Source organism: Rhinolophus sinicus, chromosome 17 (genome assembly GCF_057876585.1).
Source record: "Rhinolophus sinicus isolate RSI-liver-muscle chromosome 17, RSI-T2T, whole genome shotgun sequence".
In the NCBI taxonomy this organism is placed as follows: Eukaryota; Metazoa; Chordata; class Mammalia; order Chiroptera; family Rhinolophidae; genus Rhinolophus; species Rhinolophus sinicus.
Genome location: NC_142517.1, coordinates 58,530,026 through 58,554,357, shown reverse-complemented (window position 1 = coordinate 58,554,357; position 24,332 = coordinate 58,530,026). Strand labels below are relative to the sequence as shown.

The window sequence follows — 24,332 nt, the reverse complement described above, 5'->3', positions numbered from 1 at the left end:
AGTCGTTTTTATTGTAGTCTTATTATTTAATTCTTACATTTTGATTTCTATTTTAGGTACTTATGTCTTCTGTAATGGATACATTTTATGAGTATATGCTTCCTCATTGGCCTTGTTTACTTTCTGGACCTACCATCCCTTAGTCTGCCTGGGGCTGACCAGTTGCTGCCTGGCATCTCTGGCTTCTCCTGCCACTTTTGGACTCCTGTGAAACATTGCACTGAATAATGTAGGCTCTGACTTTCTAATGGTTACTGGGAGGGCTTAGATGATGCATTATGTAAATATGAGGTGTCATTCCCCCTGGAACAAACTTTGGCCAATTGAAAACAGTGGACTGAGTGAGCATGACAGAGAAATTCCCTTTCCTTCTTCCTTCCAAGAAGGCATGGGCATGGTTTCTCCAAACAGTGTGTTTGGAGAAGGATCAGACTGAGTGGATATATCTGCCAAGCAACTTCCATGTTTCTTGTGGCTCATTTTCAAGGAGGGGCCAGCAAGATTACATATCACCTTGTTTTTTGTCCTTCTCTATCTAACATCCCTTCCAGAGTATTACCTCATTTTGGCTGTCCTGAATTTGTACCTCCCAAATAAAGCATCAGCACTTACCCTTTACCAGGAGGACAGGATCGATCTATCTATCTATCTATCTATCTATCTATCTATCTATCTATCTATAACATATATATTTTTTTTAAGGGTTGGTTTTTTTTTTAATTGGGGAACGGTGTGTTTTTCCAAGTCATCCTTCAATCTAGTTGTGGAGGGCGTAGCTCAGCTCCACATCCAGTCGCTGTTGCAGGGTGTGCAGCCCACCATCCCATGCAGGAATTGAACCAGCAACCTTGTTAAGAGCTCACGCTCTAACCAACTGAGCCATCCAGCTACCCCTCCAGCAGTTCAGCGTTGTCTTCACTCTAGTTGTGGAGGGCGCAGCTCACTGGCCCATGTGGGAATCGAACCAGCAACCCTGTTGTTAAGAGCTTATGCTCTAACCAACTGAGCCATCTGGCTAACACATGGCATTTGGTGTTCAATAAATTGTATATACATCATAACAAAATTGTTTATACATCATAAATGTATGGTCAATATGTGAGAATTCCTTTTCTAGTATAAATACCTGTGATATTTATACTAGAGAGAAAATGTATATCAACATACAATATATATTAGGTATTTTTTATTGTTGTTTTGTCTTTTAATAGATGATACATTCACATGGTTCAAAATTCAAAATGTACAAGATGGATTAACAGTGAAAAGACTTCTTCCTACCTTTCACTCTCTAGTCTCTTAGTTTTCTTTCCTAAAACAACCAATGTTATCACTTTCTTTTGTATCTCTCCAGAAGTTTATAAAGTTTATGAGTATATTAGCTTATATGTGTCTATGTATGTATTTGTTTTTGCACTTTTCCCCACTTAACACTATATTGGAAATAAATATTTTAAAACAATACATCTTACTGATAACGCCGTATCATTATACAGTAACACAAAGAGCTTCTTCATTCTCTTATGTGTCTACACAGAAAGTATCCACTGTATCCATTTATCATAACTTCTCTAACACTCCCCTCACTTGTGCTATAAAAATAAGCCCATAACAAAATTGTATATACATATTTTTTCCCATTTGCAAGATAAATTACTGGAAATGGAATCACTAGGTTATAGGGCAACAGGTTAGTTTTTGACTGATGGCATCAACTCTTTTAGGGATGACTTTTGCTCTTCAGGGGCTCTCACTGCTTTCCCCTTCTCAATGACCTGAATAGCCCTCAGCAAACCATCCCGCAGAGCCTGGTTCTTCACCATGTTGGTGATCATGAAAGGGACATCCCTGATGTACATCTGCCTCACGTTAGCACTGTAGTGTTCTGCCTTGCTACCATGTGCGATAAAGAAGGTACAAAGTGCTGTGATGTCACCTTCTTGCAGCCCACACTCCTCTAGGACCGACTCCCACACATCTCTAATGCGCTTATTCTTGACTTTTCGTCTAAGGACAGAGGATAAGGTGGGAAGACCTCTCACCAGGTCTGGAAGCTTCTCAAGCACATGAGTGTGCAAGCAGATGAGTACTTCAACGACATAGCTGTATAAAATATTCAATTCCATTGAAGTGAATCTACAAAAAAAATGGGGAGAGCTTTTAAGCAGTAGAACATTTAATATCCAACTATAAAACGAAATCTATTCGGGTAACTCAGAGAAGAATAAACCCACTAGGAAAACCAGCTATTGTGTTTTAGAAAATACTTACCTGAGAAATAAGACCTGTGCTAAACCAGACACCATAGTTCTCCAGCCACCCATACTATAATTTTCTCAATGGCAGAGGAGTTACATTATGCATCTCTGTGTTAGTAAGACTTTGGCAAGCAAGAGACTGTGATGAGTACCACAGTGCCTGGCATAGAAACAGGCACTCAAATGAATCTATTTTCAATGAAGGAACTTAAGCATATGCAATTTCTTCATAATCCATTATTGGAACCATATTAATACATTCAATTTTAGAATGACCATTGCAAGCTCTCATAATGCCAGAGAATTCCACTGATTTTTCATTGGATACTCACTTGAGCACCAGAACTGCTGTCCACAGCTCATCTTGGGCTGCTTGGCTTGCCAACGTCTTGCTATGATGTTCAAATTTCTGTGTCAGATTATCCTTGGTGAAGTCCAGTTCTTTAAACTGTGCTTCTAAAGCTTTGAGTTTGTTGTCTACTCTATCGGATAAAAGAATCAAGGGTTAGTTTAGGTCAGGGGACAAACGTAAGATGTTGCCTTAAGGTAAGACTATAATATATTGTTTGCAACCACTACCAAATTTGGGTAGCTATTTAAATTTAAGATTGTGAACAGATGTTCCCACGTGCCATTCTCCCTTGCCATCATCCTAGTTCTTGCATTCCTTATGTTGCCAAACTTTTGAATTGTTTAATTACATCTGCCATATCTTATCTTCGTATGATACTTTATACTTTAAAAAGTATTTTATACAAGCATTATTTTTTAGTCTCACAACCACCAGAAGAAGTAAAGTAGACATTTTTACTATTTTACAGATAAAGAAATTGAGTCTCAAAAGATTGAGACCTCATGTCATATAGCTAGCTAGTGCTGGAACCAGTATTTAATAAGCTGGCTTTCTCTACCCTATTCTGACTGTCCAAATCCTATCCTTCAAAGCTAAGCTCAAATCCCACTGCTTGCTTGAATCCCCCAGCCTTTCTACCTGGAGATCTCCTACTTCATTCTCACAGGGACTGCCTCTATCACCTGTCATTCCGCATCTCCTGCTCTATTTTCAGAGTTAGCGTTTCATGAACAAAATTGTAAGCTCTTGGAGGGAGGAGAATCAGAGACTATTTCTTGACCGTCTTTATCCCTCTCCCCCAACATCTAGCAGAGGCCTTACACAGAAGTAATAAAATGTCTTATTTGATTGAAATCTGTAATGTGGATGAGAAGCTGAGCTGTGTAACCCAACAAGGGGATTTGAGTAGCTCTGAACAACCCTAACCATCAGAGGGCGCTGTGGCACCGGAATTATGTCGAACTGAACTACGAAGAGCTGTAACAACAACACAGCTCACTTGCCTGAAGCCACCCACATTGTCTTTCGTGAAGGAAGTGATAAACACAAACCACTTCCCTGACCTTCTGCGTTCCCAGTTACCTGAATACGGTTGCGGTTGCCCAGGTTCTATCCTTGACCTTTCTCCCAAGGCTAATTCAGCTTCAGGTACCATCTCTCTCTTAAGCTCTAGAAGTGTATCTTCAACTGTGTTTTGTACATCTCTACCTGGATGGGATGTCAAACTCAACTGTCCTAAACTGAACCTACTAACCCCCATCTTCTGAAATTACTACAGTGGAATTTTCTCACTGCTTTGGATTCATTTACATACAGATAATGGTCAGTGTGAAACGTGCGTTTTGTAGGAGTGTGAGCCTGCATGACCTAATATGCCAGCAATCTGTCTATACATTAAAACCATGTTATCTGGCATACTGTTCGTATTAAATTTTAGACCTCCTTTAAGACTATATTGCTTATAAGGTCATGTCTAGCTTGAACTTTAGAGAGGAACTCAAGCTTGTCAATCAGTATAAAAGTTTGCAATTGCAGTTTTTGGAGTCCTTACCAAAAGGCATTCCCAGAACATTCCAAATAAATCCTAAACAACATGTCTACAAATCTGAGTGTTTTCTACTACAATTCTCCAGCTCAGTTAATGACACCACCATCCATTCAATTGCTTGAATGAGAAATCTCAGACTAATTCTTGTTTTTTTTCCTCACCATTCATGTCTCTAATCTATCCCCTCTTCTCCATCACCACTAAACCAATTAATCACCATCTTTCCTGGACCTAGGATTACAGTACCCTAACTGGATCCCTGCTTTCAATTTCTGCCACCTCAAATATGCTCCTGAAACACAATTCTGATCATGTAACTCAAAAACATATAGCTTTTCTGCCACCCTGACTTGCTTAGTGATATTGTTAGAGCCAAGCTGGATCTTCTCAGCGGGAAAGATGAAGTCCTTTACCCTTTGCTCCCATCTCCTGCCACTCTTCTCACAGCCTACTCACCAATCACCTGAGACATCGATCTGGTGACTGAATACAATATGCAGTTCCATGCTTATATGGCTTACCTGGACTCTTTCTTCAACCTAGAGTTCCTTCCCGTATTTTTCTTTCTTATAAACTCCTACTCACACTTTAAAATCTAGCTTAAACGCTCCTCTATGATGAGTTCTTGTTCTTGGTGTCAAAGGCAAAATTAATTGATCCTCTCTTCATGTTTTCATAGCCCTTTAGGAACATCACCATTATAAGCTCAATCCCATTAAATTGTAAGTATTTTTGAATACTTTTGCTCTCCTTAAAGGCTGTGAGCTCCTTGAGGGCAGAAAACACATTTTATTTATTTTTGTATACCTACTATATAGCACATGCATTAATTGAATGGAATTATAGCACTTGGGAGTAAATTTTTCTTTATTAATTTACATATTTTTTAACCTGGAAGACTTAAAGCACTTTAACACAAATAGAATCCTAATTGGCATGTCTGTGGTTCTTTGCCTATTTTTACTCCTCACTCTTCTCTTACCCGCCATCCCAGAAAAGCAGACCTATGCTTGCTCCCGCCCTATAGCCCTTCTCAACCTTTTCATGGCCTCCTTTAAGGATACCAGAGTTGTGGTTTCATTGTTCATCTTCTGAAGGCAAAACAAAAGAAAATAAAACAAGCAAAACAAAAACCCAATAGAGGTTTGAGTCCCGGGTTTTCTGCTGTCTTCCACTCAGCAACAGGCGGCACCAGGATGAGTATTAGATCTAAATTCTGCTTGAAAGGTCACTCAGTACAAGAAGCTTTTAATAGCTTCTACATCCAAATATAGTTTCAAAGAACTGATCCTGTGAACACCGGTGTCCTGGAATGCACTATAATATGTGCCTTTGAAAAATGAGCCATAGAACATCAACCCAGCACAACAACCAGATGTTCTATGTATAGAACCAGTAGTAGAACCAGTGGTTCTATGTATATTCTAGTAAATGTATATATGGACATACAAATGTATACATATACTAGAATTTTTTTTTTTTTTTAAGGAGGGCGCAGCTCACAGTGGCCCATGTGGGGATCGAACTGGCAACCTTGGTGTTATTAGCACCACGCTCTAACCAACTGAGCTAACCGGCCACCCCTACGTATACTAGAATTAAATCTGATGGAAATATTACTTTTAAATTTTAACAGCTTAATTATTCAATTATAATCTAAATTAAGTTTAAAGAGAGCCCCATACTTTTTATGATGTATTATATCAATGCTAAAAATCTAACCATCCTTAGAAACTAATAAATATTTATTGAGCACTTTAGTATTAGATTAGGTATTGGAAATAAAAACAGACATAAAACTGGATTCCCGAATTTAAAAGATTTAAATTCTAATTGGGAAGATAGGGCATTACTTAAAAAGAAAATGTCCATAAAATGCTGTGTGCTAAATAAGTACAGACCATAATAATCATAAATCATGAGTGAGTAGGTTACTCAAGCCTGGGGTAGTTGAAAAACACTCACATTGAAGGTAGTATTTGAGCTTTGCCTTAAATGAAATGTATGTCTTTGATTATCAGAGAAGAGAGAAAGGTGTTACAAAGTGGAAAAATTGTGTGAGCAAAATTACGGAGGTGACAAGGTACATAATACGGTCAGAGAACAATGAGTGGAAATGTCTTAAGCATAAGATTCATGTGAGGAGAAAAAATCCAACATTTAAAATGATAAGAGCCCGCTCATGGGGTTATTCATTTGTTGAATAATTTATTCACTTATTCGGTATTTACTGAACACCATAAATATCAGTTGAATGGATAAAACCTATGAATGATCGGCACTATTCTAGGTATTGAGAATACAATGAGGAAGGCAAAATCCTTGCCCTAAAGGAGCACAGAAAACAAGGACTACAAAAGAGTGGATGGTTCTAGATAGCCTGATAAGAAGTTTGAACTGCTGTGAGCTGCTGGTTCTGTAAAGTTAATCTAGCAGTGGTGTTTAGGATAAATCCAAGTGGGAATGAAACCAGAGGCAGACAAGCCCCAGACGACTGCTATCACAGTCAGGTGTGAGGCGATGAAGGGTGGATTACAATGTTGGTCCTAGGAGTGGAAAGGCAAAGGGATAGATATGTGAGACATTATAATTCCCTCACGGACTCCTGGGGGTTGGAGTCAGGACGGCTCACATAAATCTTCAGAAAACTTTGAATGTGCTGAGGACATCAAGTCCTTCCTTGCCTCTGTGGGAAAAAACTTGCTAGGGTCTTGTGTCCTACCTATGTGTCCAACTAACGATGCTCCCCTCTCTCCCCCCACCCCCCTGCGGCTTCTCTCTTAACAGAATCCAAATTTTGCTCCAGTGTTGGGAAGCCATGTGCTTCAGGGGAGGCTGGGCCCCTCCCCAGTCTCGGGAATGAATCTTGATTAGACTAAGCCAATCATATTAATTTCATTATTGTTTCCATTATCTTTGGTTTAGGAATGGGCAGGTGGCAGAATTCTGGCCTATGAAATGTGAGAAGATGTCTTTTGTGGGGCTTCCAAGAAGCTTTGTTTCTTTTTATTGTGATAAATATACAAAACATAAATTTTACCCTTTTGGTGGGGGGTAAGTGAAATAAGTGAAGGTAGGAAACACCCATTTTGTACCAAAAGGTACAAACTTCCAGTTATAAAATAAATAAGTCCTGGGGATGTAATGAATAGCATGGAGACTATAATTAATAATATTGTCTTATATATTTGAAAGTTGCTAAGAGAGTAGATCTTAAAAGTTCTCATCACATGAAAACAAATTTTTGTGTGGTGACGGATATAAACTAGACTTATTGTGGTGATCTCAGTATATACTTATAATGAATCATAATGTTGTACACCTGAAGCTAATATAAAGTAGACCTCCCTTACCTGGGGGGCATACGTTCCAAGACTCCCAGTGAATGCCTGAAACCGTGGATAGTACTGAACCCTATATATGCTATGTTTTTTCCAATACAAAAATACCTATGGTATAGTTTAATTTATAACTAGGCACACTAAGAGATTAACAATAATTAACAATAGCTAATAATATACAATTATAGCAATATACTGTAATAAAAGTTCTGTGAATGGGTCTCTCAAAATATCATGTACTGTACTTGCCCTTCTTTTTGTGATGATGCAAGATAAAATGCCTACTGGTGAGATGAAGTGAGGTGAATGACGTAGGCATTGTGCCAGAGTGTCAGGATACTATAAGGATTGTTTGAATACAAGCATTGTGATAATGAATCTGAAAATTGAGATGGCTTCTGAGTGATGAATAAGTGTGGATGTGCTGGACATAGGGGTAAGTCACAGCCTGGATGGGACTCATTGTGTCAACACCAGACAGCTCAAGATTTCATCAAACTACTCAGATCACTTTAAAACTCATTGTTTATTTCTGGAATTTTCCACTTAGTATTTTTGGACTGTGGTTGACTGTGGGTAATTGAAATCGTGGACAGTGAAACCCCAGAAGGTGAAACCATGGATAAAGGGGAGCTACTATATATACTATGTTAATTACCTCTCAATTTAAAAAATTTTCCCCTTTTGACCATTTTGAAGTGTGCAGTTCTGTGGCATTGGGTACATTTACACTGTTGTCCAGCCATTATCCCCATCCATCTGCAGAACTTTCTATCTTCCCCACCTGAAACTCTGTGCCCATTAAACACCAACTCCACATGCTCTCCTCTTTTCAGCACCTGAAACCACCATTCTACTTTTTGTCTCTATGAATTTGACTACTCTAGGTCCTTGCACAAGTGGAATTGTACACTATTTGTCCTTTTGTGACTTGGAGAAAGTTTTTCTGATGGAAAGAAACAGACGGGAGAAAATGGTCTCTCTTCATCCCTCAATATTGTTAAATCTTCATGTGATGCCTGGAAACCTCAGCAGACATCCTGGTAAGACCCTGAAGGGAACCAGTCTCAGAGAGCAAGCCAGGACAACAGAGCAGAAAGATGGAAAGAACCTGTCACAATGAAAAGTTCCTCAAAAACTTCACAATGGAAGTTCCTCAAAAAACAAAAAACAGAAGTACCATACATATAATCCAGGAATCCCACTTCTGAGTATATACACGTATATCCAAAGGCAATGAAAGCAGAATATCAAACACGTTATCTGTACTGCCATGTTCACTGCAGTTTGTAAAATGGGGATCACTAATTTTAAAAACATTTGATTCAGATTTTTTAGTATTTATGAAGGGTGAGTTGATCTGCAGCATATTATACCTCTATCACCTACCTGTAACTGATTCAGGTTTTTGAAGGATAGGACCTAGGCATCTAGATATTTTAAAAACCTTCGCTGGTGAATCTGATTTGCAGCCAAGATTATGAAGACACCTTGGTTTTAGAAAAGCTTTGAAGGAAAAGTGATCCTTTGAAGAAATAGTCAAATCCAATTATGGGAATGTCATAGACAATGAAAATATGTGGTAGGATGGTAGAGTTGAATGACATTTCAGAAATATAAACAAAGGTTCTAAGACGTGGGAAATAACATTTTTTTGAAAATATGGACCTGGGCACGTGGACTCTCCCTCCCTTCTTCCCTTCCACCAACCCGCTTTACCTGCTCGACCAAAAATAAATTTAAATTTGAATGTTAAATAATAAATGGTTACCTAGTGCCACGAAGAATTCTTTATTAAAAAGAAAGAAAATAAGTTATCTGATGTCTAATTGCCCAAGTCACCTAGACAAGGGGGAAAAAAAAGAAAAAAAAGAAAAAGTTAAGGTAGTGACTGATGAAGTTAGTTGACTAATTTGAGGCTATCAAAATTTCTGACAACCCAGGAAAGTTGTGGAATGTGTCTCCAAGAGGAGCTGACCCTGTACAGAGCAATGCAGGAAGGGAAAATATTGAAAATTCTAAGAATTAAAAAAGTAATGCCTCATGAAGAGCAGTAACATCAATTAGAACATTAGAATACGTTATTTTAAAAAGAGGAATTCCAAGAGTAAGAGGTATAAGGAAAACAGAAATGTCTGTCTAATCCCTGCTCTGGTTTACTCCAGTAATAGAATCCAAATCACCCCGGTGGGATTCTGTCCTATGCAACCAGAGTTCAAACTAATAACAGCAGCTACGTGTCACTTTGGAGAACTGGTGGTAATGACACCAGATGGCTAGTCAGAGCGGCCAGGGCAGGTAAGGTAGGACTAAGTAGTCAAACCTGCTCACCCTTTGTATTCCCTACCTGGATTTATGACATTGGGATCCACCCAGATACTGAAAGCAGGAAGCTGGACTCCACTCTTGACTCCAATGCCTCCTACTGATAATGTGACTAGTTTTCCTACCTAGCTACCCCAGAATTTACACTGAAAAATCCTTTGTGCTCCTCCAGAACTCCCTCTTCCATAGCAAACTACGGGTTCCAACCTTGCTATTAATATTTCTTACATTCCAAGCAACATCACTGACCTACGCCTAGTGTCACCAGGAGATGCCAAAGACCACTGGAGAAGATTTTCAGGACACTATATACAAGTCCAAGATTGAGTGCTATATATTTCTTAAAAAAATAATTATTAGACTTCTAGGATTTATTATTTAATCATTATACTAAAATTACTTTAGTACAATGTTGCTTTAGTATGCTTAAACCCAGTATTAGGTATAAACTTCTTACAACTTTTATGCAAGTATAAAATCAAAACAAATCTACATATTAAATACAACCCACATTACAACTAATAAAATTGAATTGTTTACATTAATTTATTATGATGGCCGATGATATTTTGCTGAAACTAAATTACTTCTCATATCACGGATTTGACACTCACTGGTTTAGAGAAGGTTATTTTGAATTTGACAAGTTGATAACTACATTGGGCAGAATGGCTCATTATAAAACTTTTCTCTAATTGAATTATATCCCTCACTTGGTTTATGCAGTTTGTACTTTTAGATATTTTTTAAAAAAATATTTACACCTGCCATTTATTTTAAAACATTTTTAGCTTTTACAAGTTTTTTCAAACCAAAGATACTCTAGATATGATATCAGTATTATGATTTTATTGGAAAACATCTTTTTTAGGAGATGCATGCTGATATATTTCGAGATCAATTGTCATGGTATCTCACTTTCAAATAGTTCAGACAACAAAATACACTTACATACAGAACACATGTACAGTGTAGTACTGTTTTTCTTTAATTCTGTCTGTGAATAGGAAAACTGAGGTCAAGGGAGAACTGTTCATAAGTGAAGTTTCCAGGATTACATATAACTCTGCCAGAGGGTGACTGATTCATCTTGAAGGCATTTCTTTTCGTGGCAGGGAGAAGCAACTGCGTAGCACTGCCCCAGCCTCAGGATTGTCCATCCTGCATCACAAACCGATTGTAATTGGGAGGGAACATTCAACGTGAAATGAGCATGTCTGGGTGTCTGTAAATTGAACATTGGTTGGGAGAGCTGTGTCGTCCTGAGAGCTGGTATTAAAAATAACCTGAAGCACAAGCAAAAGGTTCAGTCTGGTTGCCAGGCAACCTTGCCACCAGTTTCCTTCAGGTTGACCTTTATTTTTTTCTACCTACATCTCTTAACATTTTCCCCTTCTGGACCTCCCTTGCTTCATTTAATATTTAGAGTGCTGCTTGTATGAGTTGGAAGGGTCCAGGACAGGCTAGATCATAAGCTCTGAAATTAAACAGGGCAGAAACCTTGCCCTCAAGTATCTTACACTCTAATGAAAATAGAAAAGCAAGTATACAATGACCATAATTATGCTCCTTTAACATGATCCTTTACAATTTGTAACTTAATTGTATCTGGAAAGACCCTTTTACCAAATAAGGTAACATTTACAGGTTCCAGATTAGGACCTGATATCTTTGGGGGGTCATTTTCAGCCTACTACAGATAAGGGACATCGAAAGCCCACTTCTAAGGGGTAACTACTGAAGTTCTCATTTGTTATCTGAATGGATGGCTGACTACTAGAGCTAAACTACGTTCAAAATAATACCCTGTATCTGTGTAAGCCCGGGCTGTGGTGCTTTCTTTTGCTTACTTTTTTATTTCCTCAAACCCTCATTAACTAATCTAGGAATGTCTTTGTTGCTTGCAAATTAAGTCAAACTGTAGCAACATGACTGACCTAAGGACAGTTCATTTGCATATAATTTTCATACTGTAAATTTACCAAAGTATCAATGGTTGTATAATAGATCTTATGGGACTATTGGCTCAATCCATGCTCCCCTTCTCTGAGAACTAGCTCCCCATTAATGGGGGATAGGCACTTTTGGCAATGCTGATACTAAGTGATAACACCCCCCACCCCCATCAGACCTGATTGGATCCGAGGCAGCACTTGACTAAATTTGCACCAATCAGATTCTCTTCAGAGATTTGGAAGTTAGATACAGTTCACTTAGTTTCTGGAATTGAAATGGGTTACTGATGTAGCCCTGAAAGTCCATCTTTTTGGGGGAAATTTTTATCAAAATTTGAACCATAGGATTTGCCTGGAAGCAAGATCTCAACATGTTTCCTGAAAGGCCATCTTTTGTCATGTGAAAGCCACTATGTAGAGAGAAGCAGAGACAAGTGACACAGGGGACTCAGAGACAAAAAGTGCAGATGCCTTGGTTCTTATAGGCTTCCCTGGCTAGAGACTCAAGTGAGGTGGAGCTACATTTCTGCTATCGGTTAAGAGAGAATTCTGCTCCCCCCACACCCCATGTCCTGATAGAAATTTTTCCTTTTTGCTTAGGCAGTCTTAGTGGGTATCTTTTATCAGCAACCAAAAGATGTTTGATTGACTGAGGTTTCAATCCTGGTTTAATACTCCTTACCTTGTTCCCTCAAAATTATTCAGGTTCAATAGGTAAAATGATGCTGTATTTGGGTAATTTTCGAAAGATTCTTTTGAACCTCCAGAGATTGACCGATGATTATTAGTCCTTCCTGGCATTTTAATAAATATTATAATCATTGGCTAAATACGATGTTATGATTATGTTGTTTTATGTTATAGAACAGCGGCATGGAAGGCACCTTAGGGGATATCTAACTCAACCCCTTCACTTTCAAGTAAGGAAACTCTAAGGCCCATAATGGCCAAGAATCTTGCTCAGTGCTGGGATTAGAATCTTGTTTCTATCAATAAGTACTCAGGCCAGAGTCCTTTGTCAATAAATTTTTTAGCGCCAAGATGGCATTCTCCTTTCCTTAAATTCCAAGTGAGGTCACTAAACAATATTTACTGTTTGCCCAGATAATTGGTCACAACTCTTCCTTGCAAGTTAAAAAAATCAAGCTCAAATAGCTTAAGCAATGAAAAAAAAACCAAAAAAAAAACACACACACACAAAAAAACAGGCTACAGGAATACACTTGTTTCAGGCATGGCTGGTTCCAGGCTTAAAATTACTGCGAGGACTCTACCTCTTCACCCCAAGAATAGACTTTCCACAAGTGCGGCGCCTACAGACTCACATCCTCTCAGCTTAGCTACCTGAGCAGTACATGCCTGACTATGCTTGGACTTCTCAGTTGTGAATGAATAAATTCCTTCTTATTCCTTTAAGCCAATTCGAATTTGGTTTCTGTCATTTACAACAAGCATTCTGACTAAAATTGAGCTTATCAAAGAGTCTCCTCAAACAAGGATAATGGTAACCAACCAGATTCTTTCTTCAAAACTTTGAATATAAAGAGTAGAAAGTATAAGCAGAAGCTGAAAAAAATGCACAGAAGACAGCAATTAGGCCATGATGAAAAGGAACTTTTTTAAAATTTTATTTTTTTATTTTTATTTTAAGTGTGTTTTTCCAGAACCCATCAGCTCCAAGTCAAGTAGTTGTTTCAATCTAGTTGTGGAGAACACAGCTCTTAGTGGCCCATGTGGGGAATCGAACTGGCAACCTTGTTGTTAAGAGCACAGCACTCGATAATCAACGGAGCTAACTGGCCGCCCCTGAAAAAAGCAACTTATTCTTGATATATTATGTTGGCCTCTATCCTCTGTCTTCTATCTCTTCTCTACTTAATATCTGCTTATTCATGACTCCAGCTTATTCCTGGTCCTACCAGCATCATGGTCTGGATTGCTGCGTAATATGCTAAACTGATTTGACCTGGGAACCCTCTTCTCAGAAACGGCAAAAAGTAATTGTCAGAAAAGCCTCTGGGCTTTACAAAGAACAAACGCAAGAATAAGTTCCCTCTTCCAACTTGGTAAGGCTCCTCATAGCATCCTAGGATCCAAAATAATTTGCATTATAACTGACGTGGTGACCACATCTGGATCAGGATGTGGGCTTTCCTAAGGCAGGAGACTTGATAAGACAACTAAGATCCTTGTAGGCAAGTAATTGTGCCTCCAATTTTCCTGGATTCTCAAGTTACTTAATATCTCTGAGTCTCAATTTCTGTAGCAATAAATGGGGAAATTACCCACTTCATTGATTTGGAATAAAAAATGAAAATATATATAAAATCACTGGTACATGATCAGTGAATATTCATTCTCTTCCCCAATTTTAATACTTCATCTACTATATGAAGTATTACCCAATTATCTTCTGCTCAAATGTCTTAACATTTATACAGTGGAACGGTATTATTACATATGACAAATAATTTAAACAAAGAATCAGGATTTCTTTTTAACCTACAAAGTTTTGCTGCAGTTTTCCAAATGTTTTTATTGGATTTAAAATTCATTTAAGGGATACAGAGATATAGAACTAGTTTGATCAGCTACTAAAATATTTTGATATCCCTTTATTTTTGTACTCAAGAGCCAGTTCACTTTTTCTCCATGTTCAATACTTAGCTTTGGTGAAATTTTGCCATATTCTTCATCTGTTACTGAAGCATTAGTGTTTCCACCCTGCTTGGTGTAAGTTGTTCTTTTAGTTTTCTTCCTGTGGGTATGTTTCGTAGGACTCTTCTGTTTTTTCTCAACTTCACTGCTTATATCCCACAACATTATTTTCCCATCATTCCCTCCAGTAAGCAGCAAATAGGATTCTGGCAGAAAGCAGACCTGGGATACCCCCAAAGTGTGGCCTTTAAAGCCCAGTTCCTGTTCACACTTGACTCCCATCACCCTAAAGATTCGAACCTTACCATCTTCTGCACCACAACTAAAAATGTTACCACACGATGCCACAGACACAGAGTGGGCTAGAGCAGGGTTTAAAAGTTGACTGGGTGATTGTGGGCTCTCCATTTCTTCTGTTTCATCCTCCTGTAAATTTGTGATCCAGAGTGGCCGGGCTTTCTGAAGGTTCCACAGCATCACCTTTAAATAAAAGGAAGTTACACAGTCAAATAGAGTTCTGGCTATTTTGTTCAAATACCATGCTTATTCTGCTTCTAATAAAATCATCAAAGTAGTCTGAGAATAGCAGGATGTATTTCCAGCACTATTTAAAAAAAATGTTTAGATAGTACAACATGCCAGTGGAATGCTACGCTACCCTGGTGCCAAAGCTACAATGCCAATGGGCCATAAGCTAGAACTTAGAAAAAAAGAGCCTGAATAACTTTCCATTAACAAACCCATTAAGGTGTAATACAAATTCTTAAGCACTTGCCAGTTTCTTTAAGTCATTCACCCCTCATCTCTGCAAGCAAAATGGAAGATTATGAAATTTATTAATTTTAGTCTATGCTGGTTACAAGTAATAATGCCTATCAACTAAACTAAATCTGGAATTCCACTGAAGTAATTTCTATCTGGAATGCTTTCCCTTTTCTTTTCCTTTTCCTTTCCCATTACCCAAATCACACATCCTAGGGGCTTAAGCAAGTTCCTGTCCTTCTAAGAAGGCTTTCCTAACTATTCCAGCCAGCTTCTCCCTCCCATACTTAAATTCCAAACCAGTCTGTTGATTAATTTGACATCCTGGTATATTTAGCTTTTTGTTGTTGTTGCCTATCATGATCTTGGACCTACTGAATCGATTTAAATGAAATGCTAAATAAAACCCGTTTAAAACAAAATAATAAGCTTTGTGAATTGCTTTTACTTTATAGTGATTCATTTCTTTCCTGTAGTAACCAATTTGAAAAGGAAAATATTCTTAATACTTTTATAGGGGATAGACAGTTTTATTTTACCATCTCATATTATTCCTGAATTATGACTCACAATTTAAAATGGACAGTAGGATAAGCAAGACCTTGTGTAGATAGTCAAAACATAGAGCTGAACTGACAAGATTACTACTGCTGATATTAAGAATTTGGCCTTTTATTCAAGGTTAACTTCTGTCTACTCAGCCTACTTTCAACAGACAGGAAATCTAATAATACTTATATTCTGCTTCTACTAGGGAAAGAACTGAAAAGCCTTTTGGATTGGATTTATAAAATTACACTAAGTGGCCAGCAATTAGTATTTGGGTGAAGCCAAAATACTACTACAAACTGAAATAAAGTAAAATAAAAAAATATTAGAAAATACAACAAAAATGAATGTGTACTAAAACTTGATGTGAAAATAATCTCCATAAAAAAAAACCTGAACACAGGAAAATAGACATTCCAAAATATGCTAGCTTAACTGTATTGGCAGGTACCCCCAAGTTTTTCTTACACAGCTCCCATAATGCCTGGATTACATTTTCTGTTGTCCTAAGACATCTAAATATGAATTATACCAAAAGTGTTTTCAGCAACTTAAACATTTTTGTGCTAAATCATCTAAATGTGTTACTAACCATCTAAATCATCTAAAGGTGTTACTAACCATCCTAGATTCTACCAACTCAAGAATCCAAGTATTAAAGATTCCCAAGTTGTTCCTGCCTATGCAGTTTCTTTTTACTTCTTTATTCTTCGTCACTGCCAAAGATTCCAAGGTGTCCCACAATTTCTCAACCACCTGTTCAAGCAATATCACCGAAGCAGGGGAGCTACAGATATCAAAGGAAAGAATACAAGAGTTTGGGGTTTATGGTGCTATAAAACATCAAAGGGAGGGAAAGTGGACAACTGGCCAATGTTTAGAAATGAATGCAATCATATCATAGTGACCCGACTCAAAAATTTCTCCCCCCTACAAAAAACATTTCTTTCCTCATAAAAGATTAATTTTCAAAAAAACCAAAAAACCAAAACAAAACACCTCCTCCAGCATCCTGATCCTTTGAATGTTTATTTTCAGGTGTGGAAATGGGGCGGGGTGGGGGGTGGGAATCATGTATGCTACAGAAATGTATGATGGTTTCGAATTTCCAAAGGTTTTTATAAGAAAATGCTATTTGAGTGGTGCATACACAGGTATTTATTTAATGTTATTCTTTATACCTCACGCATATATTATAAATACTATTTGTATCTATTTACTATAAAACTAAGTGGTCTCAAGAATCTTAATAAATCACACTTTGTTCTTAAGGTCCTTGACTCTGAGTATTCTTTACCTAATTATTTAAACCTATCTAAATCAAAAGATGTAATTTTTATAATTTCTTTAATAACAAGCATAGGTGTGTTGAGCATATCTACTGTGTGTGGCAGTAATTCAGTTCCTGCATTGAGATAAAACGCATTTTGCTCAGTGAGAAATAACTCAAAATTAACCTGATAAAAACTCCCTTCCACTATAACTACACTCTTGGACTGCCCCATAGGCTGGCTATTCTTAAAGTTTAGAATACTGAATAACCAGGTTTTAAAAGGTAAACTGTAGAAGAAATTACAACTTTAGTAAGGAAATAATTTCTTTAAAGCATGGTTGTGATGTCACAATCTTTGTTGTTATATCATAGCCCAGTGCAGAAGGTAATCTACAGTGAACTTCAAGCAATTCTTGGCAGTCAAGCAATCACCTAAGTCTTCTTTACACAAAATACTTCCTATACTGTTCTCTAGCAGCTGCCTAACTTTAATAAAACTTCCCACCTAGAACTGGATGCAAAATGGTAAATTCTAGATGCCCACTTCTTATTTAATCTGAAGAATACAGGTCATTTTTGCATACCTCATTGTTTACTGCCAGACTTAGTAGTTAAATAATGAACCAGTGATTGAAAATTAGTATAGCTTAAGGATGAAAGAATGATTAGTCAGAGAGACACTGTACAATGTGCCTACTTAAAACAGATATCCGCCTCATTGTGTAGGCCTTTCCGCACAACCAAATACGCATATTGTTACCACTAGGGTAGAAAATTGTAGATTTTAAAATTTTGCCTACTAAATACCAGTGGCTTGAGGGAGGGGGAGTGGCAGTCAGACCCACAACAAAAATCAGCCTCATCTATTTCTCAATTATGAGAGGGTAGGGAGGGTACAGGAAGGTGTGGTACAGATCACTAGCCAAGAAGGTGGAAAGACAAAACCTGTGATGCTATTAACAAAATCACAGAGTCTTAGAAGAAAAATACTGTATGTAGTTGAAAAGGTAGATTAAATGCCTAGAATAGGTCATTAATAAAAGTGGTTCTTTTTCTGTAAGTCATCTGTTTCCAAACCAAGAACTCTTTTCTATCACATTATTAAAGATATTTTGCTTAAATACCTCTGGTGTCACAGATAAAAAACATAGGCTTTGAAGTCACAGAGATTGAGGTTTGAATCCCAATTCAGGCAGCTGTGCAGGCACTTAATTTGAATCTGTTTCCTCATGTCCAAAAAAAGAATAATTATCTATTAGGGTGTGATTAGAATCAAAACTAATATATATAAAGCATTGGCAAGTACTAAGTGCTCACCAAAAAGAAACTATGATTATTCTCACTCCAGTGACATAAGATTTACTCTCAAGAAGCACATCTACTGTGGGAAAATTCAAGCTATTTGAGAGCTTTCTTTTATTAAACCAAAATCTGCTTCCCTATGACTTGTATTTAACCAGCATATTCTACTCTTCCCCCTCGTGAAAACCCCACATAATGGGGTTTCTAGATATACCTACTCTTCTAATGGCCTTCCTCTGAATTTGGGTCAATATGTGATGGTCCTTTCAAAACTCAGCATGAACGCAATGCTCTGATCCTGGTCACCGATACACAGTATCTCAATGAATGCACCCCAGAATTTTAAAGTAAAAACAGATGCAGTCCCGCCAAGTTTTTTTTTTTTTCCCACAGCGTTTGTAGAAAATGGGTAGTAAACTCTGCCTTCAGTATGGCCCTTTGTTTAAACAAATGTTCAGAATCAAATATTTGAATTCTCAGGTTTTAGGAATGTATTAAAGCATACAACAAGGAAGACTAAGGATTAATGATTACTTTGTGAATAAAATCAAGGCCTTGTCAAGTTAGCATGAAACATGCAGTAGAAGACAATGTTAGTAGAGAACCAAAAATTCAAAGTTTGATTCTGTTAGCAAATCCCATTTAGAAATTACCCAAGTACTCCTGGCAAAGCATCACCTGCAGGTCCAGTCCACACGACACCAGGCTGTGAGGCCTGTGAGGCCGAAACGCTACAGAAGAACAGATGTTGGAATGTCTCTTCAGTGATCTGCTAACTTTCTTATTTTCCAAGTCTAGGATTTTGATTGCCCCTGAGTCATCGGCAGAAGCCAGCAGGTTTTCAGTTTCATTCAATGAAAGACAATTGATTTCTTCTTCATTCACATGAAAATGGTCCAGGGAACCTTTGAGGGACCTGACATCCAGTATGCTAATGGTTTCTCCGTGTGAGGCATAGAGCTTGGTGGGGCAAGAGGGAGAGAATAAGACACTGGTAACATCTTCCGCCCCTTGGAAGCGTGTGTGTCCCAATGGAGTCCCATCTTCACCCCAAGTCATGAGATCTCCACCCTCTGCTCCAGAAGCCACTAGTCCTTCTTGACTTGCATTCAGGCAGAGAATAGGAGAAGAATGTCCACCAGTCCACTTGACAGCCATAATGGCCCAGAAGACTCTGTGAAGAGGGCGAAAAAACTATCATTTCATGTTTTACTTAAACACTTGATGGTAGGAGATAAATGCAGTAAATGATATTTCATTTAAATATTTTAAAAAGACATCTACAAAACTCAACAAAAAATACATTTTAAGATCAAGTCTATGAAAGCCTGGTTGAACACAGGGCTGTGGTATATGTCTAGAACATGCCTGAATGGGCTTCCCCTTCCCCAGGTAAGCCTGGTTTGCCAGCCTTTGAAATGAGGCCTACATAAGAATAAACACTAAATATGTTTATTTTAAATTAGGAAAAATTCTTTTTAAGAGAGGGCTGTACAACCTTCAAGTCATATCTTTTATTGGAATAATGTTTTAGAGAGTGAGCTCTGGAGCTAGACTCTCTGGGTTTGAATAGCTCTATTACCTATTAGCTGGGTGACTTTGGGCAAGCACTGAACCTCCTCTCTCATCCACCTTCCATTTCTATAAAACGAGGGTAACAATAATAACACCCATTTCATAGGATCAGAGAGGCTTAAATGAGATAATATATGCAAAGCACATATAATAGTGCCTGGTACATAATGAGTGCTCAACAAATATTACCATTATCACTTTTCTTATTTTTATTAGGCTGGTCAAAGAGGCATAATATATATTACACCAATGGTCCTCAAAGTATGGTCTCTAGACTGGCAGCATCAGCATCACTTAGGAACTTGTATCCATTTTATAGATAACAAAACTGAGTCTCAGAAATGTTAAATAATTTGCCCAAAGTCAGCTGGCCCTTAGGATTTATACATGGGATCCCAAACTTTTAAATCATGAAGATACTTTTCTAACAATTCCTCTTGACAACGGTTCTACTTAGTATTCTTTGAAAGTACAGAAAGTGACGAAAAGCTACTAATCATTCATTACTGCTTTTAAATGTACTCACAAATTTTTAATCCCATTATCACCTACTTGCATTTATGCAACAGCAGTACTTATGTACAAAATTTAGATTCCTGATATGTTAGGCATCCCAGATCTATAAACTGAAATTGCCACATACTTACTGCCTTAAGTGCCTATCAGGCAAAGCAAAAAAGAAAATCAGGGCAATTTATACAACTCTAAATGGTCAAACAAAAGGAAGCAAACAAATCTGGTCAAATTTAATTTTTCACTTCACAAGCCAAGGGAAGAGTTTATCTAGTGAAAAACTGCCACAGTTGCTTTACTATTTTCAGATACAATACCTGAATTTAGTAAAATGGTATAAATTTCCTAATATTGTTTTGAAAAATAATTTTTAAAAAATCTGGCAATCTGCCTAAGATTTCTATTCCCAACACAAAGTTTGTTTCCTCCCACTTTTAGCCACACACATAAAAAATGACTAGACTTGCAAAAAAAAAATCACTAATCTGTTAGTAAAGTAACATGGTCACAAAATCAGATGTAGTAATTTTCATAAAGACGACAAAATGAGAAAAAGACAAAAAGATACATTTTTTTTAATGTCAACGGAAGCACTCAATTAGTATACGGAGGAAACTAATTAAACTGAGACTGAAGCAAGTAAGTTTTAATAGAGAGGTTTGAAGAGGAAATGACTCAGAGGGAGGTAAAGACAGGGAACCCTGGTAGTTTGATTTTTGCTGACAAGTATTTAAGTACTAGTTAAATAATTTTCTACCATAACAGAGACTTGCCAAATGTTACAGATAAAGAATAAAGGACACTTAGTGCAACTTAAAATATTAATATTTAGGCTTAGGGACGGTCATCTGTGGTGACTATTGACTTATAAGACAAAGACAATATCCTACTTTAAAATACGAAATTTGAATTAGCCATTGAAAACGCCAATTAAGTTACAAAAAATTTTAACTCTCTTATAAATCTGTAGCGTATTGATCACTTATCTCCTAAATTAGAGTTTTAATTTTTCTTTTATCAACTTCAAAGTCTGGAAGTCTGCCATCTACAGCGTCAGGATTTTGTGCACATAGGGGTTTTCGATCCCTGCTGGGATATTAGGTTTTCTCTAAGACAAGAATGAGGCAGGGTTTCTAGTACTTCCATTTCTCCATGACAGATTTACCCACAGGGGACCTAAGTGAATGCTGACTGGCAGACAAAAGTATTAGCAGGTTTTCTTCCTAATACAATTCTTTTCTGGAAAAGATTAACTCAATTTTAAACATACATTTGCTTAAGCTCCACCCTAAAGTGTGAGGTCAGGCAACAAAAGGATTTTGTATTTAAAAGCATTTAAAGGGACTATTATAGACAACACAGTTCCTGTAAATTTTTCCATAATGAAACCAGTAGTAACTCTCAGTCTAGTAATCTCGTAAGACCAAGGTCAGCTCTACCTTAACCTCTATGCACCAAAGTAAAAAACAAATTAAACTTCTAATCTCAAATCACATGGCTAATATTTACCGATTACCTAACAAGTCAGAAAAATACAAAGACCTATTATAAGGAATGTTAAAAAAGAGTTGAGAAAGCCCCAGAAAGCTATACACTGAGGCTTTTAATTTTAGTCATCAATATTTATCATGCAGAGTATTGATCCGTTTGTAAAATTAAAATTTGTGATTATTTGAAACACATTCAAAGACCACCATAAAAAAGTGTTAAACAATCAGACCGTTCTGGTAAAGGTAGTGGGGAAAATGTGATTAAATCTGAGTTAAATCAAAACAATCTGTCAGAAGTAAGCTGTCAAGCCAGTTTGTTTTTCTCTTATTGGGACTGGAAAGCCTACCAGAAATAGAATCGCTAAGTGCCACTATCCCCACATTGAGGTATCAAGTCAATGAACTTATACACAGATGCCTAAAGGGTCAAGCACAACAATCAACCATATCCTATTGTGAATTACTTTAATTAGAGAAGAGATTCAATTCCTAATGATATCGTGGAGTGGGCAGGGGGAAAGTGGGTATTTTGAGAGCATTTTTAGAAAGTGTGTAATGCAACAGTTTGCAGTTCTCAACAGCCAGAGGGCAGAATAAAGATACTGAAGATGAGGGAAGGGGCATGCTCAGGAGGGTGACAAGCAGGTGAAAGATCTGTATAAGAAGAGGAAGTATGATATAGGAAACCTTTTCCTACTTTGAAATTCTACTTGGGACACTTGAGGAGTACTTTGGCACAGTCACCTCATTGGCTGGACAAGATTAGCACCAAAATTGTCTGATCAGATCCTTGAAAGGCCCTACTCACCTATACTGTGACAGAAAGGATAAAGGCCAATGTCTTTAATAACTGAACGATCTCTACTCTAAACACTCTGCTCCAGTCATACTTCTATATACCCACTCGTGCTTTTCAAGTGTCTGTGCCTTTCAAGAAGTTCATTCTGCCTGGTTCTTTGTCCCCTTCTCAGATGCATCAACTCTACTTATCCTTGAAGATTTCAAAGAAACTTAAGTGTCTTTCCAGAAAAATGTTGGTTTTCCTTGGATCTCCTATGGTTGAAAGCTGAAACTTGAACAAAACTCTGTAGCCTGATGTTAGACTACCTTATAAAGGGACTGTTTTAAGGGGCTATTATAGACAACACAGTTCCTGTATTGTCATTACCTGTTTTGTCATTACCTTATTACCTGCATTGTCAATATCTTATAGTCATTATCACTGTAACGCATATATGTCAACTTTTCTTCACATGTTTGGGTTTTCCAAAGTTGGTCTTGATGTGGAGAAGCTGGCTAGCAAACAACATGACTGAAAAGCTGCGCCACTGGCATTAGCAAGTATGAAAAGAATCTGGGTTACTAAGCATGTTGTAAAAACAAAAACACCTGGGAAGGGAACACAATAATGAAACACCATATATAAGAGTAGAGAAGGTAGCTGCTGTTACTTTATTCTTACTAGAGAACAAAATATAGATTATACACAGAAGGGGGAGGGCGTCTTGAAAGATTTCTTTCTACATAAAGGAAGGTAAGACAGTAGAGTTGGCAACTAAGGGAATCTATAAACCCTATTATAATAATTCCCTCAGACTTGTTTTGAGAATTACATAAAAACCCGCATAAAGGAACCTAGGAGAATGCCTGGTTCACATGACAGCTATTATTTTCTCTAAGCATTCTTTAAAGACTGTCAGAAAACTTTTGGGGCCACCTAGGAAAACGTGGTATAACCAAATAATGCTGCAGTTCTTTCCCTTCCAAGAAGCCATATATAATTATAGCCTTCACGTCATTCTCCCCATTGGAACGTCTAAATAAAAACACATTGCCTTAATCCGCCTACTAATCGGTGGGTTAGTAGGAAAGACTTGAAAAGGCTACATTTTGTCCAAACGAATGTAGCACTTAATAAGCACTTAAACAGCACTTTAAAGTTATCCAAACGTTGGGGGGAGGAAGGTTCAAATGTGGCGACCTTACTTTCCAAATACACGCTGGGGCACACATGCTGAAAAGTACCGGTATTTGAGGAAAACGAGAGCCTGATCAGGAAAAGACGACTTTAACTGCCGAAAGTAAAGAAAGAAGATCCAACTCACGCCGAAGGCGGCGGAGCCAGGAATTGCACAGGAGAGGGAAGTTTCCAGCGTTAGGCTGTGGAGTCTGAAGCAGGGACCTCGCTGACATAAGGAAACCTCACAGGAAGAGGGGCCCAGAAAAGCTGACGCGGGACCTTTAGACCAAAAAAGAGGAAAAGGCACGGGAAGCGAGCCACAAGACCACCCGCGCAAACCTCATACCTGTGCTCCCCGCTTCCCTCCACGGCGCCTCCTGATGACCTCACCCACGGGCGCCCAATCCCATGTAGCGTAGGGCGCGAGGCGTCTCAGCTAAACAGTCACATCCGGGGCCGAGAGGAACCGT

At 37.8% G+C, this 24,332-nt stretch overlaps 2 protein-coding genes across 5 annotated transcripts; both read right to left on the bottom strand.

The window, feature by feature from the left end:
• Positions 1-1,171: 1,171 nt before the first annotated feature.
• On the bottom strand, positions 1,172-12,967 carry SMCO1 (single-pass membrane protein with coiled-coil domains 1). The gene is made up of 3 exons (XM_019723676.3): positions 5,198-12,967; positions 2,591-2,740; positions 1,172-2,136 (listed from the first exon to the last, which is right to left on the bottom strand). The coding sequence occupies exons 1-3, from the start codon at positions 5,245-5,247 to the stop codon at positions 1,692-1,694; spliced, it is 645 nt and encodes a 214-aa protein (XP_019579235.3). The 5' UTR covers positions 5,248-12,967; the 3' UTR covers positions 1,172-1,691.
• A 406-nt stretch (positions 12,968-13,373) lies between these two features.
• WDR53 (WD repeat domain 53) lies at positions 13,374-24,321 on the bottom strand. 4 transcript variants are annotated; one of them, XM_074330058.2, is made up of 3 exons: positions 24,209-24,321; positions 19,003-19,498; positions 13,374-14,918 (listed from the first exon to the last, which is right to left on the bottom strand). In XM_074330058.2, the coding sequence occupies exons 2-3, from the start codon at positions 19,480-19,482 to the stop codon at positions 14,325-14,327; spliced, it is 1,074 nt and encodes a 357-aa protein (XP_074186159.2). In that variant the 5' UTR covers positions 19,483-19,498; positions 24,209-24,321; the 3' UTR covers positions 13,374-14,324. The 4 variants fall into 4 exon arrangements, with proteins under 4 accessions (XP_074186159.2, XP_074186162.2, XP_074186167.2 ...); XM_074330061.2 differs by having other exon boundaries at positions 24,008-24,219; XM_074330063.2 differs by lacking the exon at positions 24,209-24,321 and adding an exon at positions 23,086-23,329 and having other exon boundaries at positions 14,711-14,918; positions 18,978-19,498.
• Positions 24,322-24,332: the final 11 nt, after the last annotated feature.